General features: G+C 50.5%; 2 protein-coding genes across 5 annotated transcripts; both read right to left on the reverse strand.

Moving 5' to 3' along the window:
• Nucleotides 1-4,444: 4,444 nt before the first annotated feature.
• On the reverse strand, nucleotides 4,445-9,136 carry HEXIM2 (HEXIM P-TEFb complex subunit 2). Of its 4 annotated transcripts, none has more exons than XM_047845430.1 (3): nucleotides 9,098-9,136; nucleotides 8,119-8,232; nucleotides 4,445-5,465 (listed from the first exon to the last, which is right to left on the reverse strand). In XM_047845430.1, exon 3 carries the CDS (start codon nucleotides 5,139-5,141, stop codon nucleotides 4,671-4,673), a length of 471 nt encoding a protein of 156 aa, XP_047701386.1. In that variant the 5' UTR covers nucleotides 5,142-5,465; nucleotides 8,119-8,232; nucleotides 9,098-9,136; the 3' UTR covers nucleotides 4,445-4,670. The 4 variants fall into 4 exon arrangements, with proteins under 4 accessions (XP_047701386.1, XP_047701383.1, XP_047701385.1 ...); XM_047845427.1 differs by having other exon boundaries at nucleotides 9,002-9,130; XM_047845429.1 differs by lacking the exon at nucleotides 9,098-9,136 and adding an exon at nucleotides 9,002-9,078 and having other exon boundaries at nucleotides 8,119-8,228.
• Nucleotides 9,137-16,877: 7,741 nt separating this feature from the next.
• On the reverse strand, nucleotides 16,878-18,995 carry HEXIM1 (HEXIM P-TEFb complex subunit 1). Its single transcript, XM_047845415.1, has one exon. The coding sequence runs from the start codon at nucleotides 18,351-18,353 to the stop codon at nucleotides 17,274-17,276; it is 1,080 nt and encodes a 359-aa protein (XP_047701371.1). The 5' UTR covers nucleotides 18,354-18,995; the 3' UTR covers nucleotides 16,878-17,273.
• Between the last annotated feature and the right edge of the window lie 646 nt (nucleotides 18,996-19,641).

A 19,641-nucleotide genomic window follows, 5' to 3' on the forward strand; every position in this document is an offset into this window, starting at 1 on the left:
TGCTTCCATCCAAGAGCGCCTCCCACGCCACCAGCACTTTGCTAAACCCTTAACTTACTTTATCTCTTTGAAGACAGGAGCGAGCACAGTGGTCAACAGCTCAAACACAATCAGAACTGGCTGCTAGCTTCTCAACCTCTCTGAGCCACAGTTTCCTCATGCATCTGACCCCAAACCCCACAGGATTAATTACACTGTTCCCCCGGGACCATCTTCACTGCCTGGACCCGGCAGGCAGGAGCCAAGAGGATCAAGGAGATGTTCTATTTTTCAGGCCAAGCAGCATAGTCCCAGACACAAGCCCCCTAGCCAAGGATAGGCCCCAGGGCTCGGGATCCTGGACTGGCCTGAAAGTCTCCCATGTCCTGGGACAGAGGAGAGGAGGCCCCTGAGTTCTAGAAGCAGAATGGGATGGATCACAGGTCTCTAGCACCTCCTGATACAGTGCTCCCTCTACAAAGGGCCCTCAGGTAATCTCAGGTCATTTTGGATACAGGCCCCTGGAGACCAGTCTTTCCCTCTTGGCTTTATCACCAGAATATGCAGAATAGGTAAATCCATAGAGACAGAAGGCAGATTGGTGGTTGCCTGGGTTAGAGAAAGATGGGAGTGGGGAGTAACTGCTTAATGAGGATGCGGGTTTCCTTTTGGGGTGATAATGTTGGAACTAGACAGAGGTGGCACTTGCACACATTGTGAATGTACTAAATGCCACTGAGTCATTCGTTTTAAAATGATTAATTTTATGTTATGTTATGTGAATTTCACCTCGATTAGAAATAAGGGTACCTGTAGCTAAGAGATTAAAGAAGGAGGGGGGGGGTGCCTGGGTGGCTCAGTCAGTTAAGCAGTTAAGCGTGGGACTTCAGCTCAGGTCACGATCTCATGGTTCCTGGGTTCTCTGACATCAGCAGGGAGCCTGCTTCAGATCCTCTGTCCCCCCTGGCTCTGCCCTTCCCCTGCTTGTTCTCTCTCTCTCCTGCGGAGGCAGAGGCAGGTGGGAAGGTGAAGGAGGGCTGAGTTATGGGGGGAGGGGGAGATGTTGTACATTCTGATGTTGCAGAAAACAGAGCAGCTTGAGGTAGGGGGAAGGTAAGAGGGAGGGTGGTCTGGAGGATGCAGCCAGTTGAGGCAGCAGTTTGAGCTTTGGAACTTGGGGAGCCAGCTGCCTATAGGGGAAGGGGGAGAAGCAGGGAGGGAGTTGGACAGGCGCTAGTAACCTCTGAGCTGTTTGCTTCCTCTCAGAGTTTAGACTGGAAGCTCCTGGGGGAGGGGGTAAGGACCTCATCTTTTTAGCTGACTTTAATTTTCGTAGCAGAGCTTCGTCACAGGTAGATGCTTCTTTTAAAAAGCCTGGCACCAACGGAATGACATCAAGCATGTTAAGCAGCAGGAAGATTATCCACCGCCCACATCAGAGAAGTGAGGATGGCACTGGGCTAAATGTGTGTGGCACTCAGGGCAGCAGGGGGGGGGGCTTGCCCAGCTTCCCCGGGGCCCAGAGGGCCTGCCTTGCACGCCCAGCATCCCGAGAGGGCAGCACCCACTGGGGTCTGGGGTGGGGGAAGGGACTGGGTGACACCATGAGCTCCTTTGTCAGACCCAGGAAGGAGAGTGGGGGCAGCTACAGGAAGTAGGGGGGTGAGGAGTTCCCTCCGGAATCTATCCCCCCACTTCCCTCCCCTGTGCTTGCAGGGCTCCTGCACATGCTCAGTGTGCCCACGAATTGGGTTGGCTGGGGGAGGGCACTGACTGGCACCCCCACTTAAAGGGCCAGTGCCATGCTTGCTTGAGCCCAACAGGGAGCAGTAAGAACTGGCCACCCTCTGCCCTCATACTGATTTCTTCACCTCAAACCCCCTTCTTCACTTCCTGGCAGACGCCTCCTGTCCCCTCTGGACACAGGTGTTTCCACCTGAGGTGAAGGGAGTCCTTGATGGGAAAAAAGAATCCCAGGCCAGGGCACGCAGGGGTGGTGGGAAGCTTCACTCCTGTGAAATATCTGCCTCTGCCCCGCCACCCCCCACCCCCCACCCCAGGTAACCAAGAGGATCCTGGAAAGCAAATGGGCATGAGGGAAGTAAGACACTGAGAATTTGCTCTAGAAGGGCCTGGAGGGGGAAAGGGGAGCGTGTCTAAGCCCAGCTTTCCCCAGCCAAGGGGGTATGCAGGTTGCAGGGGAGGGGGGAGGCTGTAAAATTGGAGCTTCTGTCACTGTGGGGGACCGGGAGAAGCCCACGCCTCAGGACGGGGCAGCCAGAGAGGGAAAAGGCAAAAGGAACCCACACCTGGCCACTACCTGTAGCCGAGCGGCCTCTGCCCAGTACTTGGCCCAGTACTGCAGAAGGCACTCCAGCTCAACCCTGGGGCTCCAGGGCACTGAGGTCGGGGAACCAGATGGCCGGAGGAGGTGACAAGGGCTCTTCCTCACTGACTCCCCTCAGTGAAGACACTTCCCCAGCTCACACTTTTCTCCTTTGTTTTCTTCTTGTTCCATCCTGTCCTCCACCAACCTTGGGGAAATTAACCCACCTTGATGTGGCCCTGACCAAGAGCCCTCAACGCGTGTGTGTGCGTGCATGCGTGTGTGTGTGTCTGTGTGTTTGGGTCTCTGGACAGGGGAGGGCCAGCAGCTAGCTTTCCTGTCTCTAGGCTCTTCAGCTTCTGGGCCAAAAAGGGCTGAACTCCTCACCTGTCCCTTCCCCTGTACGGAGCTCTTGCCTACTCAGGGACACGCTGGCCAAAGCCGGCCTCCTGGGCACAGCCCCAGCACCCTCTCCCTCACACCACACCCACAGCCCTCCCCCAACACTCCAGCAGCCCCCTCTGGAATCTTCTCACCCTTCCTAGTTACACACACACACACACACACACACACACACACACACACACACGTATATGCCTCTGGGTAAACAACCTTAGGCCAGGCCCAACCCTCTCCCTCTGGGCTCCCTGCTGAGGAATGCGGCAGCTGGGAGGCTGCCTGAGCCTTGCCCAGGGGGCCTCTGGATCCAGGCTAGCACCCACAGGGGAAGGCAGGCTAGGAATTTGGAAAGCCACACCCTCTCAGAGCCTTGGATTTCCCATCTGCAAAGTGGGGACAAGCGTTCCTCTGGCCCTTCCTGAACTGTTCAAGATCAAAGAGAAGGGGGCTAAAATCTTTGGTGAAGGTTCCAGGGGCAGAACGCCCCACCCCCACCCCACCTGCCACCAGGGACTAGAGATTCTGCTCTTTCTTGAAACCCATCCCTCCCTAGAATCTGTTCTCCCCTTGCTTCCTTCTTGAAGGCGCTGGCCAGGCCTGGGTGTGGCAGGGCAGAAATGAAAGTTGTCTTGGCAACACACAGGGTTCGTCAACATTTCCATCCCAGCGGCTCAGAGGCCTGAGCCCTTCTCTTGCCCAATGTGGCCTGACAAGATGAGCCTTCCTGGAATGGAAGCTAGGTTGGGCTGGCCAGGTCTCCGCCCCTCCCCGGTGCACGGGGCGGCAGAACCACACAGGCTCGCTGGTGAGTTGACTAACTTCCCCCTCCACCACCCCAGCCTGACACTAGGCAGCCAACAAGGACGCCTGGAAGGGGTGATGGAAGTGAGACCGGGTGTCTGGAGAAGGCTGGGTCTGAGTGTTCCGGTGTGTGAGCTCGTTTCAGAGCCCAGTACTGCTGGCACCTTGGTGGCACCTTATCCCAGCTGACTCAGCTTTCTATTATGCAGACAGGGGAGGGGCTCACCTCGGAGGGAAGGGACCACACAGGGGATGGGGCAAGAGGAGCAGCACACACAGATGCGCAGTGGGCACTAGGAAAGCCAGGCCACCAGCTCTGCTAAGGGCGGCTTCACTGCCCCCTCTGCCTCTTGGGCTTTTTTTTTTTTTCCAGGAGAAAACTTCCCTTGAGGGATACTTGTAAGTGCCCTTCCAGGAGGTCTGGGGGCAAAGGTGATGACTAACCTCCTGCCCAACCACTGGCTTCGAGACGTGGAGGTGGGTAGCGGGCTGTCAAGGTAAAGGAGACACAAGCCATCCAGACCCTCATCCAACCCAGCCCTCCGAACTCTGGGGAGGACAGGGAGGATACAGGGAGCCTGGGAAGAAACCCTGAAGGAGCCCCTCCAAAAGTCCCAGCCCTCCCTCCTCCAGAGGACACCCCAAGCTCCTCACGGCAATCGGGCATCTTAAGTTCTGGCTGAACCGGTGGTTCCTGAGCCCCCCTCCCAGCCCTGCATCCTCCTCTATAAAACCTTCAGAGGAGTCTGATTCTTCCTGGACACAGAGAGCAGCATTCAAACATCCTGGAGGCCCTGGTAGTTCCCCAATACAGAGGTCGGCTGGCCTCCCAGGCTTGGGGCAAGGTGGGTCTAGGACCCCAGTCCCAAACCTCTCTGGGACGAATGTGCTTTGATTCTCAGAGCAGCCCTAGTGAAATCAATCCTAGCCACTCCCATCTGACCTCACGAAAATTATTTAATCTCTTTGAGAAAAATACGAAGACATCAAAGAACACATTATGGAAACGACAAGGTGGGAAGGCTGAACTGATTCTAGCTGTTCTCAGCGGACACAGGGGTACTGGGAGTGGTTTCCAACTGCCACCTGCCTCCCTGAGACCCAGCGGCCTGAGTGTATATGAAATGGGACCTTCTCCCTGGGTCAGCCTGGGTGAGGGGCCCCCCTAGGTGCCCGACTCCCCGCCGGGGCAGCTGCCCTTCCGGTTCCACATCTCGTTCTCCTGCCTGAGCCGCTGGTTCTCTGTCCGGAGCCTCTCGACCTCAGCAGCCAGCTCCTCCACCTGGCGGCAGGGCTGCGGGCCGGTGCACCCCCGCAGCTGTTGCAGCCTCCTGGTCTCCTCCTCGGCCTGCGACAGCCGCCTCTCCAGATCCAGGTAGTCTCGAACCAGCTCCTGCTTGCTGCGGTCCTGCAGGCGCTCGGTGTGGTAGCGCTCGTAGGCCTCGGAGAAATCCCTCTGCTGGAACTCACCGTGAGCCGGGCCTCGCCCGTCGCCTTCCCCTGCCTCGCTCTCCCCGCTGGAGCCTGGCTGGGAGGCCCCATGGGGCACTTCCAGGTTGGGCTCCTCAGGGTCTCGGTCATTCATCAGAAATTGGGTGGTGTTGTAGGGCGCCACGGGCTGGCCTTTGGCGAACATCTCCTCGCGGACCCGGGAGGCCCTCTGGCTCTGCCTCTCATCCCGCTGTTGCTTCTCGGCCCAGCTCAGCTCCAGGTAGGGCCGCCAGTGCCTTTTGCGCTTTGAAGGCCTCCTGCGGTGCTTCTTCCGGCCCAGCACAGCCTCCACTGAGCTGCCCCCTGGGCTCTGGGTCCGGGAAGCCCTACTGTTCCAGCCCAGGCCACTGCCAGCCCCAGTAGGGTCTTCCTCCTCCGAGTGGCTCTCTATCCGGGGTGTCAGGGGCAGGGAACTACCAGGGTCATGAGGCTCAGGGGGTGTCTGGGGGCTCCCAGGAGCACCAGGGGTCTAGACAGAGGACAAGGAAGAATAAATCACAGACAGCCTGTCCCCGGTGGTAGAACCCTTCCATAACCACTTGGCCTGAAGCCAACCTTCCCATAGCTGACTTGGGGTCACTCTCCAGCCTCTCACCCTCTGCAACTATTTGTTGGTTTGTGGGTTTTTACCTGTCTACTGTCTGCCCCCCCCCACCCAGCCCTCCCCGAGCAAACTCATGAAAACAGCAGGAATTCTGCCCATATATTTCACTCTGTAATTTCAGTGCCTCCAACAGTACCTGTTCTGTGCCTCACAGAGCACAGTATTCACTAAATATTGTTTGAATGAAGTAGGAGAAAGAGAATAGAGGTCGGGGACTGGCTCCTGATGCATTTGCTTGATCAGTCATCTTCCTAGGAAGCTTGTCTTTCAGACAGAGTTGGCTTCGTGGGGAAGCAACCTGTGCAGTCTCTCAGAGCCTCTCACCCCCACTCTGTTCAGAAAGGCCCCATGCTTTGCTTAAAGCTCTGCTGTCCTTGTCTTGAACTTAACAATTTTTTGATAAAGAACCCTTTGCACTGGGCCCTACAAATTATGTAGTCGATCTTGCTTCCAGGTATTTGCATAGCTGACTCTTTAGGGCTTAGTACCCTCTTCAGAGGGGCTCACCCTGACCACCCTATCTAAAGATCTGCCCCCTCATCTTCCCTTCCCATTGTCATGGGACCCAGTTAACATTCCATGTCGCATCTACCACATTACCATTTACCATCTGTCTTCTTCCTATAAGAATGTGTCTTGTCTGTCCAGTTCACCACTGTGTCCCCGTGCATGGCCCAAGGTAAGTGCTCAATAAACATATGTTAAATAACATAAAGCCCATAAGAGAGGGGGGGTCCAAAAAACATAGGGACATGAGACTCTCCTTTCTGTTGATCTAGGGCAAAGAAGACAGAGTGTATTTATTCCAGGCAGAAGTTGCTATCACTCTTTGACATGAGCGGCAGGAAAGAGGCCCTCACTAGGGAGAGGAAGGGTGAACCTCCAGTGTGCAGCCGACAGAATCCTAGAACTTATCTAAGAGGTGGAAAGGATTCTGTCAAGAGCGTGTGTACACAGCATGTGTTTATCTCTGTTGTGGTAAGGGTGGGAGTACTCAGGGTGGGGGATGGGGAATGAATTGCTCTACGTTTGTGGTTTGGGGAATTCTAATAATAACTGCTGCCATTAGCGTGTTGCTCTATAATGTACACCACGGCTCAGAGACATCTGACATAGGTCCATACAAGCATAGCGTGTGCATCGGGGGATGTACGCAGCCCTGTGAGAGCTGGAGGTGCGCTGTGAGTGCTTTAGAGGCCCTGGAGTTCTCTTCTTCATCTGGGATGGAGTGTGTTACAGCGTCTACGCAGTACGTGTGTGTGTTGTTTGTTGTGCTGTATTGTTACTTCACCTGCAGGGAGATCGTAGATCAAGAACAGGCCTTATCTCCACCAGTGTCTTGAGCCACCTGAGACCGAGTTTCTGCCCCACCCCAGAAGAAGCAAGGCCCAGGCAAGGTGGTTTGCCTGTGTGTGCACAATCGTTCACCTGCCCCCAGCCCTCAGTACGTGTCCCCCCTGATGATCCTTCCCGTCACCCAAACCATCCCTGCCCCTCAGCCCCACGTGCTGCCTCCCTCCTGAAGGCTTGTCCCTTTACCACCATTCCCACTACTGCAGATAAGCTGTGTGATCTGGGTGAGTCATATGCCCTCTCTGAACTTCTAACCCTGACCTACCATGAACTCCAAATTAAACAACTCCAGAAAACGCTGGAAGTGGCCAGCTAGGGTGGGTCAGAGGAGCTGAGTTCCTTCCTCACCTACAGGGACTCAAAAACTCGGGGAGAAAGGCAAGGTGGGGGCAGCAAGAGAGAGTATGGGCAGAGCGGGTTTGGATTCCTGTTGCCAGATCAGAAGGTGATGTTTTCTGAGAGTCTGACACAATCTGTGTCTCCCTCTCTCCCGGATGATGTGTGCACCCCAACCCCCATCCTAAATTATGAACCAACTGCTCAAACTGTTTTCCCTGTCAGGCTTCGTTCTCAGCCTTAACAGATTGCAAGGCAGAGTTCTGTTGTCAGAAGTCCCTAAATTTAATCTTGGGGTGCCTGGGTGGCTTAGTCGGTTAAGCATCCGACTCTTGATTTCGGCTCAGGTCATGATCTCACAGTTCGTGGGATTGAGCCCTGCGACAGTCTGTGTTAACAGCACGGAGCCTGCTTGGTATTCTCTCTCCCCCTCTCCCCTCCCCTCCCTCCCTCTCTGCCCCTCCCCTGCTTGTGCTTGTGCGCAAGCACGTGCTCGCTCACTCGCATGCACGCGCTCTCTCTCTCTCTCTCTCAAAAAACAAAACCAAAACAAACTTTAAACCTGGACCTTTTGTTTGCCAGCTGCGTGATTCTAGAAAAGGTATTTCAGCTCTGAGAACCTTAGCTTCTTTGAAATGGAAGTAGTAATCCTACCTTGAAGGGCTCCTAGGATTTTATGAGATAGCACAGATTTGGCATCTGGCATATTGCCCACTGCACAGTAGGGACTCATTTAAAAATACTGGTTTTCCAAATCTGCCAACACATCTGAGACACGCTGGCGGGATCCATGGTAGGGCACTCAGGTGGTTGGGAAGGTGGGGCTTACCTTGGCCTCCTCCAGGGCTGCGGGTGATTCTGTATTACAGTTGGTCTGGTTCGTAGTAGCCACCTTCTTCTGTTCCAAATCTTTCAGCAGATGCCTTTAACTAATGACACCTGCCTTAAATAACAGAAAAACCAAGTCTTAAAGGAGAATTTTCAGGAAGACTGGCTACCCAGGAATTTTTCCCCAAGGCAGCGGCAGCCATTTTGTAGCACCAGACCTGCACACTGTCCTTATCAAATGAAGGCCCTGAAGGCTGCCTCCACACCCTGGTTTCACACCTCCAGCCAGCAAGAGGACCAAATGGGGAATAAGGGACCATCTTCCCAGTCCTGTTCCTCAGACCCCAGGCCAGGGTTTACATCCTATACTGTTCTTCTAGAAGTCACTGAGGCCCAGGCTGGCAGTTAGGAAACTCGCCCTGAGCTTCTCCCCCCCCCACCCCCAAAACAACCAAAAGGGGGAAGGACGCTGTCCTGGGAGGCAAGGTACAGCAATGACCTGGAGAGGCCGACAGTCGAGTGGGTCAGTGGCTGTAACAAGAAAATATGTAGCAGGCTTTACAAGGGGGTCCTTTCCTCACTGTGTCCAGAGGCCCCAGTCTGGACAGCGGACCCCCTCCCCCTGCCTGCCCCCAGGCTGGACTCCAAAACCCAGCCCTGAGAAACACAGCTGTGGCCTGGGCCGAGCCTGGGGCTGAAGCCTTATCATCTCCTGGGCCTGGCCTGCCTCCCGGCTCCTTCCTCTCAGGACGGGAAACAGAGGAAAGGGGAAGAAGTCTTCACACTACATGCAGCTGGAAGGGAAGCCCAACTGGAATAAGGATGGATTCCTTGGAAAGGGGGAAGTGGTCCGAGAAAGGAGATTTTGCAAAGGCAGAACTGACCTATTTGCTGTCAAGGATTATGCACAGGACTATATCTGTGTGTCTTTCTGTGCGACCGACCTCCTGTTTGTGCAGTTCCCAATGCCTCAGCCCTACCTCTTGCTGCAATTGCAGCAGCTCTGGTCAAGCCGCTCAGGCACTAAGGTTGGGGAAGTTGGGGGGGCGGGGGAGCCTGGCAGCGCGGTGCCTATTGGGGATTGTAGTTTTTCCAGCTTTGGAACACGGATCAAGATCCTGTCACGTCTACAGTCAGACCGAGAACTCCAAAACCCATATACCCTTGCGCGAGCGGCCTCCCGCGCTCACCGATGCCTCCTTTGATTGGTCAAGTCGTCTGCCAATATTTCCACTTTCGTCAACGATTAGCTGTGCGGAAGCACAACGGGACCCGCCTTCCGAGCTCAATTAAAGAGTTCATTGATGGCGTTAATCTTTACGGGGTAGAAAATAGATCCGGCCGAGAGGGGCGGGGCTGTGGGTGCGGAGGGATCCTCGGCCCTAGAGGAAGGCGACGAGAAGGATCGGTGGCCGCCGCCGCCATTTTGGGCTGGGAGGAGGCAGCGGAGGGACTCGCTGCGCAGTGAGAGCACCCCGTGGGGGGTGGTCCGGGCGCGGGGAGAGGCCGGGCCGAGTGGGCTGCCTGAAGTGGTGGCGCCGGGAGACGGCGGGGAGTGGGACCGGGGACCGGGGGGGGTGAAGGTTGGAGTCTCCCCGGCCGGGCCCGGTCCTCAAACCGTCCCGGCAGCCCCGCAGCCTCGCCTCTCACAGAGGGCGGGGTTCTTGGGCAATTACCGCGTGTTCCCCGAGACCCCAGTTGGGGAGAGACCGGGTGAAACAAACGACTCCGCTCTGCTTTTCCCACGGGGGACGCAGATCCAGAGGCCGAGTTCTGCCAACTTTCCCCACCCCCATGCGGCCTGGGTATGGTGGCGGGGGCCAGCGTTGCGGGACCCCCACTTCGAGGGGCGAGGTGGGGGCGTCGCCAGATTCCAAAGACTGGCGCCCCCGGGGAGGGCGGAGGTCCCAGCTCTGGCCGTGCGTCCTCCTGGCGTGGCTGGCAGCTGGAGGCCCCGAGGGCGCAGAGCCGGGTGCACCCACCATCTTCCCCCATACACCAAGGCCATCTCGCGGCCCCGGCTTCGAGAAGGAAACAGTCTCTTCTTAACAGTAGCAACCACCAATTCCTCCTGGAACTAGGTAGATAGAGGCACGTGGGAGGCTTTGCGAGCCCAATGCTTGGAAATCTCTGAGCGCTCTTGCCCTCAAGATTTCTAGCCAGCCCCGATTGTCGGAATGACCTGACCTTGCACGTCCCCAGCCAGTTTGGGAAACTCTAAAAATGTGCTGTTCACTTCTCTTGAAAGTTTACACCGAAAAAAGGTTGGGTTTTGCCCTTTACGGGGTTGGAACACAAAAAAAAAAAAAACTGAGTGGCCACGGCTCAGGGAATAAAAGTGGAGTGGCCCATTTCGGATGCTTCAGGAACATCTGTTTGCGTTTTGAAATCCGAGCCATGAGTTTTAACCAAAACTTTTGGAGAAATGGCTGCCCTCCTAGAGGAAAGAACGAACTAATTCCAACATAATCTTTATAAGACTACAAATTCTTTCCAGTTTAAAGAACTTTTCTTCCACAAACTGAACAAAATGGGGAGTATTTTGCCACTGACGCATTGTTACTAGGGAACCTCTATTTTGAATTTCCAAGGACACTAATTGAAAATCACCTCTGTGAATCCCAGATGCTACCCAGATAGAAATTGCAGTTTTGAGCAACTTCATATATGTAGCGTTTGAGGGGTGGGGGGAGACCTGCTTTGAAAAAAATAAATACTCAACCTTACATTGACAGTTATAGCAGCTTCTTAGGATTGAAGTTTGATGTGAAATTCTTTTCTTGAATTACAGATTAAACCATCTTGTTTCCTCCTGCTCGAGATCCAAGTTCAGAGAGCTTTACATACAGCTCAGGGATATCTTAATAATTTTGTTGCTAAAATACCAGTTAGAAATTATGTGTAGCATGAGAGTGACTGGGTAGTGAACTTTACCTTTGAGGGTATCTTGTAATGAATCTCATTGCCAATTACATATGGTCACATCATTCCTAAGCCTTTGGCTTGAAAAGCAAGAACCTTGAAAGGTTTTTGATAACTGAAGCCCTCCCCCTCCTCCTATTAATCATCTTTTAAGTTGTAAATGACAGTTCCATAGCTTTATATTCTCCCCCTGCTCCCCAGATGTTCTCAGAGAAAGTCTTACAACTGGATGGTGACAAGGTGATCACCATTGACTTAATTTCTTAATCCAAAATTTGAACCACTAAATGAAGTATCCTTGATTCATACTGTAGGTTGACTTGGCTTATGTCATGTTAATTTTACACTGTTCTTCAGATCAAGAGAAGATGGGTTAGGAAAAGCTGACATTAACTTGGTAGGAGTTAAGTCATAGGAGCTGAATGGGGCTTTACAGATTATCTTTGTAGTTCTTCTGTCAAGAATTTAATGGAGGATCCCAGACTCTTGTGATTCATCCTCCATGGTGAAGTAATAGGGTTAAACCTTTGGATGCTACTAGGTAGACAGTACTGGGCCAGGTGCAGAAATGTGTTACTCATTTAGAAAGATGAAAGGTTATCATCTATAAGGTTGACCCGGAAGCTTTTCCATTCCTTGATAAGAAAAGTTGGGAATAAACCCAGTTTAATAATGCTCCCTTGGTTATCTTTTGAGCAAAACACAGGACTGGAAGTTAGGAACTCCAAGCTCTATTTCTGTGTGTGCTACCACTGACTTGATTGGCTTGGCCGGAGGCCAAATCCTGAAGATGAGGCCAAACTGGTCATTTTGTTGCTGAGTCCATTGTTCATCTAATGTTCAACCAGACCTTCAACTTCCTTCTCAGCTCTCCCCTTTCAGATGAGTTGTTTTGGGGTTTATGACAAAGGCTACAAACCCTATATGCTTCAGTTTCCTGATTTGAAAATAGTATCTGTGCTGCCTCCCTCATAAATACCTTGAGTAACTACTCTTCAGTAGCTATGTAAACATTTACTTACTAAAACTTCATTATTTGGGAATCTAGAACTTCTGCTTCAGAAGTTATCTGGGGTACTTGGGAGGCCTGCCTTAAAGAAATGTGGCCCTGGTTGCCCTTGGCGGCACAAAGGGTGGCCATCCAACTAGGCTGAATGAGGGTCAGTTTCTCAGGGTACCAAGCAGTTGTTACTAGGAAGACCTGGATATTTTACCCTGATGGCCAGCTCCTGGGGCCTGGTGGCTCTGTGTGAGCAGGATCCATGGATGAGTAGGATTGACTCTTGGAGCAGGTCCCCTTTGGCATGAAGCTGCTTGCTTCTGAGTGATTGGATTTCCACAATCATAATCAATTTTTTATTGTGTTTCGCTCTCACCCTCTTTCTCTTTGAATTTTCTCTTCTTAAATTGCTCAAATGTTTGTTGTTTTGTTAAGTACACTTTTAGAAATAACTAGAGAGGTAACCTCTTAGACATTCCTTTCCATCCTCTAGTTTGGTCTCCTGCCTTTGCCTAACAGTTGTACTGGAGTTATCCAGGTATGCGAACTTCTGTGTTGAATCAGGCTTCAGACTTCAAATTAACCTCCTTTTCTGGCCCTCTGGAGGCTAGCACAAGTTCTCCTGAGAGCTCACAAGAGCAGCGATGCTGTCATTTTTTCAGATGCTTCTGCTTGGGGCACTCCAGTTCCCACATTTTCCTTCAGGAATATCCTTTTTGCTCACTGCAAACCCGGGGCTTTTTAACACTTCACACGAAGTCTGTGGATGTGTCAAATAGAATATGAAGGATGAGAGTTCAGTTTCCTTCCGAATTTTTGCTCTTCTTGAAAAAACTTTTAGGGGCGCCTGGGTGGCTCAGTCGGTTGAGCGACCGACTTCGGCTCAGGTCATGATCTCACGGTTTGTGAGTTCAAGCCCCGCATCGGGCTCTGTGCTGCCAGCTCAGAGCCTGGAGCCTGCTTCTGATTCTGTGTCTCCCTCTCTCTCTGACCCTCCCCCACTCATGCTCTGTCTCTCTCTGCCTCAGAAATAAATAAACATTAAAAAAAAATTTTTTTTTTTTAAAAACTTTTAAGCCAAATATAACTGCTCTTGGTGCTACGTTGAGAGAGAGCACTTTTTCAAAAAACTTACCAACAGTTGCCTACAGCAGCTCACTCATTTGAAAGAATTTTGTTGGTGTGCAAAGGTTTATTAATAAACTACTAGGATTATTCTCTGCCCTTGACCTTGTTAACATCATTTGTCATAATTGAACCACCTCTGAGTAAAACCCAAGAAAAAGTTTATTCAGGAGGAATTGTGAGGGCTCAATTATTGATCTGTTTAAACTCAGCCTTTGTTTTTTTCAACAAGAAGTGGAATGAGGTTGTAAACTTTCCAGTATTCAAAGACCATTGGCTCAAATGGAACCTTTGCCACCTAGACTGTATATTCTGTCCCATTTGCAAAGTATGACGATTACCTTTTGGTCAGCCCACCCGACTGTTCAGGGCCTGAATTTGACATCTTCTTTCTTTTAAAAATTATTTTTCACTTCTGGCATCAACCATTTGTACTTTGTGTGAGCAAGAATAGTAAAGTGGTATTTTACTCCAATGTTATCAAATTTGAAAAAATAATTTCAAAAACAAACCTCACAAACTCAAGTGTACTTAATACAAGTACTATCTCAGCTCTAGCTAACTTTGCTATCACAATGTTGTGAATATTTGTTGCCAGCTGTTCTGGGTGTAAGTGGCCAGGGAGAATTCTGTGGTGCATTACCTAATGTTTGACTAAATATAGCCAGCTCTTGATTTTCTGAAGGTAAACTATTTGCTTGTGGTTGTGGGATTTTTTGTTGTTGTTTTTTGGTTTTTGGTTTTTTAAATTTCTATGGATTCCCTCTTTGATTTTTTTTTCCCCTCTAACTTTTGAAGTGATTAGGGTCATATTTATTTACATTTTCCCAAAGGATTTTAATTTTACTCTAGATGAAGTGAAAATTAAAATACTGATCAAATGGGCAACTGCTCTGGTCTTAAAAAGAAACAAGGGGCTGGCTCAGTCAGTGGAGCATGTGACTCTTGATCTCGGGGTTGTGGGTTCGAGCCCCACACTGGGCATTGAGATTACTGGAAAAAAAAAAAGGAAAGAAAGAAATAAAAGAAATAATATCAATGTTAGCTTATTTTAGTATAACATGTTTTCATCCTTTAATCCTGATAGCAGTTTTGTAAAGTAGGCACAGGCCCATTTTGCTGATGAAGAATGAGACTCAGAGTTTGAGAGTTTTGTCCAGGGTTGCACTACCAGTATATGTTAAAGATATGACTAGGACCCTGGTTTTTTGACTCCTTTTAAGCTAGTCTAATTTTTATGTTTTCTTTCTTTAGAGATACCTGGTATATTTTTCTGAATTAAACCAATCTGAACCTCCCTGGTTTTCTCTCCCCCAAAAAATGATATCTAAAGGGCCCTGTCTCCTGAAGGCCACTTTGTATTATAGGCTAACCCCCCAAAAGTTTTCCTTAGAGGAGGATTAAGCTTTCCAGCCAGCTCTCTCAAAGTTGGGGAAGCACTTTGTCCTGGCTGGATACCCAGGCCCCCTATGAGAAAGGGAACAAACTGAAATTGCCAGTGTGTAAGCCTGGTCTTTTAAGCAGCTCGGTTAAAATGTTTGGAAGAGAGGACTTTAGTGAAAGACTAGAGATCCTCAAATGACTTGAGGACCATTTGTCAGCACAGCCCCCTTTTATAATAAGTAATTCAGAGCCTTTTCTCTATCCTGAGAGCAGTATGCTAGTCAAGTGTTTCAGTGTAGAAAGTGTTGATAGAAAACTGAAATTTCCCGCAAACCTCATCACTCTAAGGACATAATGTAATACATTTTATAAAGTGCCTTGGAAGCAAAATTTGGAAAGTGGCATATCTCCAGGTAAATGAAAGTGATTTGTGAGTTACTTAAAACTGTGTATTTTTAAAGACTGGACTTAATTTGTCTCCTAAGAGTAAAATATAGTTGTTGTTTTTCTGACGGTAAATGTATTTACAGAGTCTTTCCAAAACAAATAGTAGGGGAAACAAGATCATTAAACTTAAATCCATTCATCTTCATAACAAGTTCTACAATCGGAGGTTATCACTGCTGCATCCTACAGTGCAGTCAAAATGAGGCTTCTCTGCACTATAAAGCCAGAGGGCAGTGTTGCTGCCTTTCCACCAAGCAGCCAGCCAGGTTTCTGGGACTACTGCATGACGTCATAGCAGAAGGAAAATTAAAAACACGAAGAAAACTATTTCAAAATAGACATTTAATGTAATTTTAGGCCAAAGGGAAAACTGATCATACATTGTCTTCAGTGGACCATCTGCCAGAATAGGGCCAGCTTAGTCCAGCTTTGAAGGCCCTGAGTCAGTTCTTGACCAGCATTAATTTCCCTTGATTCACTGATTTGTGAATGCTCATGCATCATAAGGTGCGTTTCACTCTTAGAAGTTCCTACCACCTCCACCATTCCATTTAGCTACAAAAGCAAGCTTTCCAGTGGGAGTTTGGCAGGGGGGGGGGGGTCCCCTTTTCCCTGTAGAGGTTCTTAACCTTCAAGAAGTTTAACAATCTCCTGATTCTCTTGACTGTCTCCCCAGAATAATGTACATATGACACAAGTCTACACAGAAACTCATGGGGTTCATGTATCCCAAGACCCCCTATGGTTTCTAAGGCCCCATGTTAAGGAACCCCTGTGCTAATGATTTGAGCAATGCATCTGCTGTAGGAAAACACTGACACAGCCAGGTGGAGATGGGCTAGATTAACCATGATGACAGGAAGGAACAATCGTAATTTCTTTTTTGTTGTTTTTAAGGAGCTGGAAGTTTACTGAATACACTGCAAGGGAATGGTGGCCAGGATAGCAAAAGAGAGATTGCCAACAATCATCATTTCTTACTATTTTGATTTGGGGGCAGAAATTAATCAGTCTGAGGGCCTCCTTGCATTTTCAAGAACAGAACTACTCCAGAACCTAAGCAGCTATTAGGAGATTGAGGATAGCGACTGCACAAGGAATGTGCAGGGTTCCCACTTGGCCCATAAGGACTTAATTTAGCTCCCCAACCAGAAGCTTTACATTTCATTTGCAGTGAGGGGGCATTTCTAATTTTGGCTTGACCCTCATGAAAAGGTGGACAGCTCCTGTTCCTTTTTTTAGTATAGGGAGCACCTAAGTATTAGATAATTAGGGTAAGTCCTTGGAATGCCCCAAACAGCCATTTCCTCTATAAATCCAATATTCCCTACCTCTAAACATCTTAACAAAGAGCTGCCACAGAAGTTTATTCAACCATTGCTTGCACTAAAAAAGCAAGGGGTTTACCAAGAGCCTCTTTCAGACATGCAGGAGCTTCTTCAAGCCGTATTGGGGAGGTGAAGGGATTACTAAAAACCTATTTGTAGGAATGAAATGAGACTGTCCTTTGTCTAACCTAACAAACTACCAAATTAGGTTGGCTGTTGAGAAGCAGAATTAAATTCTAAGCTTCTGACTGTAGCCACTTTCTGCTCCCCAAGCACCCACCACTGGATTATTTCTCCAGCATCAAAAAATTAAAACCAAGGCACTAAGCAAGCACACTTAAGTATTGAAGGTAATTAAATCTTTATATTTTGCCTGAACTGTATTTTGTAGCACACTAAAACCCATTCAAGGGAAAAATCAGCAAATTGAAAACTGTCCCATTAAAGATTTTTTTCTGCAAACTGACTAATGATTTCTTTACCCCCCCCCACACACAATGCACTTAAAATAAGCCAGCACTATTTGAATTAGCTCTAGAAATCACACTGAAACTGTTACATTTACAAATATTAAATTTATTATAACTAGAATGAATTTAATGGTTCTCAGATTTGGCCACCTTATAGCTCCGTTTAAGGAGGGGATTTTTAACAGAAAAATGCATCATAACTTGGTCAAGTTACTTACACATTAAAAAAAAAAAAACCTAACTAAAAAGGAAAACAAGAAAAGCAACCCTTCAGTTTCACATAATTAAAGAACAGGAAAAAAGCACGCAAGCTACATCATAGCTAAATTTACCAAACCAACCAAAGCCGGGGGGATTTTCTCTTCTGATTATGTGTCATAAAAAGGTCCGCTGTCGTATATACACATGTGTATAATGTTACATTCCATCACTGTAAAAAGTCCCCTTTGCCCCCTACCCCCCCCCCCCCCAAAGTTTCAGTCTAGTCTCCAAACTTGGACAGAGGCGCTCGCTCCTGCTGCCGGTGCAGTTCGTTCTCCGACAGCAGCTGGAGGTTCTCGGCGCGCAGCCGGTCCAGCTCCAGCTCCAGCTCCCGCACACGCGCGTCGTCGCCTCCCAGCCGCTTGCTTTCCAGCCGCAGCCGGTTATTCTCGTCCTCCATGCGCGAGAGGCACTTCTCCAGCTCCAGGTACTCCTTGATGAGCTCCTGCTTGCTCATGTTCTGCAGACTCTCCGCGTGGTACCGCTCGTACGTCTCCGAGAAGTCCCGCTGCAGAAACTCGCTGCCATCTCCTCCCATCCCGTCGCTTCCCCCATCCTCCTCGCCCGCTTCTTCCATGAAGTCCTCATCGCTGGTGTCGTCGGATTTGGCAGCGGCCCGCTTGGGATAGAGACCGGTTTTGAGATCCGGCTCCTCCTGGTCGTGATCATCCATGAGAAACTGCGTGGTGTTATAGGGTGCGACAGGCTGGCCCTTGGCGAACATCTCAGCTCGAATCCTTGAGGCTCGCAGGCTCTGTTTCTCGTCGAACTTTTTCTTCTCCTCCCAGGTCAGCTTGTAGTACGGTTTCCAATGCCGCTTCTTCTTGGAGGGGCGTCTCCTATGTTTTTTCTTGCCCAGTTGCCTCTGCTGCTGTCCCCACGCCTCCTCGCCCCCTGCAGCAGGAGCCCCCAACTTGTTGGCCTCGGAGTCGTGACATGGCTGTGCGAGCGGCTCGGCCTCGGGCCTCGGTTCTCCCCCGGCTGCCGGCAGGGGGGCTCCGCCAGCGGACAAATCATCCCTGTTCTGGCCCTTCTCGCTTGCCTCCGGGCAGTTAGCTTCTGGACGGACCGGGGTCTGCAGGGGAGGCGGCTGGGGCTCCAAGCTCCCTTCCCCCTCCTGCCCCGGACGGCCACCCGACTGGGGGGACGCTCTCGATTGCCACCTACTGTCCTCCTCGGGCACCCGCTCCTCCGCGCCTGGGGGGCGATCGGGGTTCCGCTCTTCAAGAACAGCAACAGCACCTGTACAGTTGCTAGTTTGAGGCTGGTGCTGGTATTCTGACAAGAGTGGCTCGGCCATGGCTAATAGAGTCCTCTTCTCGAAGTTTGAAAAATTTTGGCTGTAAGTCCTTAAGGAAAAAAGAGGCTTTTCTTTTCTTTTAAAAAACGTCCAGCAGAGTCCTCTTCGGTCTGTAATTCCTGCAGTGACGCCTTTAGCCAGTCCTTCTGTCAACAAACTCCAATTGCAACTTGGGAGAGCTCAAGTCAATAAAGGGTTAAGTGCCCACAACGCGGCCAGCTAAGCGGGTCCGGGGGGGGTGCAGCAGCAGTAACAGTACGTAATGTGCAAAGGGGGTGGACCTCAAACCTCCCCGCAGAGCGCCCCCACGATCGAGGAGTTGGTGGCCAAGGAGATGAGGTTAAGTCCAACGGGTTAAACCCAGCCCCGAAGGGGTTAAAACTACCCGATGACGCTGCCTCCGAGGGGCCGAATCCACAAAGGGTTAAATCCCCTGCCGCAGAGCCCACAAGGGGTTAAAGTCCCAGAGCCACCTCCTCCCACTTCCACGGGTGTCGCTCCAACCCGAGCTCCCAGTTCCCTAGGCCCGGCCGGAGCCTCAGCCGAGGACAGACAAACTCATCTCCCCTTTGGCTCGATGCTCGGTTCAGCTCAGATCTCCACCGCCTCCTCCTCTTTTCCTCCCTCCCTCCTCCCCCTTCCGACAGCAACTCTTCCGCCTCCTCCCCCGACTCCCCCTCCCAACCTGCCTCTCCACCTGCCAACTTCCAACTGCTGCCTCCCAGCCCTCTGCGCCCCTTTTATATAGAAGCCTGGCCGCCCCTCCCATGCGCATGCGTAACGGAGTCCCCATCTCAGGAAGCTGGGAGTCGTAGTTCTCATCCTTCAGGCCCGCCGTCCTCGCGCGCCGTGCGACGTAGCCAATCCCAGAACGCGTAGGGGGCGATTTCCAGGCCGCCTCCTTCTATCGCACATCCCTCGCTAGAGAAACGTGAGTGACCATTGGTCAGGAGTCACCAGTCTCGCCAAAGAAGGAAAGCCAATCACAGAGAAGATGGGGCGGGCTTTGGACCATACCATTCTGCTTCAGGAATACGAGAAGATTCGATAGCCTCTGAGGGCCTACACAGAATATTTTTATGAAAAGGTGAGTTTTAGAGGCTATTATCATATTCTGTCCTCAGCGGAAGGGTTCTGAAGGTCATAAACATTTGTTAGTTAAAGCAAAAATGGTATATTCCTAAAAAGTAGTCCCTAAAGTGTAAAAGAGGATTAAATTCTATAAAGAGAGATATTGGCCTACAACTAATAACTCTTGATTCTTAAGATTACAGGAATGGCTTCAAGG

Source organism: Prionailurus viverrinus, unplaced genomic scaffold (assembly GCF_022837055.1).
Source record: "Prionailurus viverrinus isolate Anna unplaced genomic scaffold, UM_Priviv_1.0 scaffold_35, whole genome shotgun sequence".
NCBI lineage: Eukaryota > Metazoa > Chordata > Mammalia > Carnivora > Felidae > Prionailurus > Prionailurus viverrinus.

Bases quoted from the DNA above. Each gene is read 5' to 3' on its own strand.
- HEXIM1 (XM_047845415.1), bottom strand. From the start codon at position 18,353: ATGGCCGAGCCACTCTTGTCAGAATACCAGCACCAGCCTCAAACTAGC.
- HEXIM2 (XM_047845430.1), bottom strand. From the start codon at position 5,141: ATGTTCGCCAAAGGCCAGCCCGTGGCGCCCTACAACACCACCCAATTT.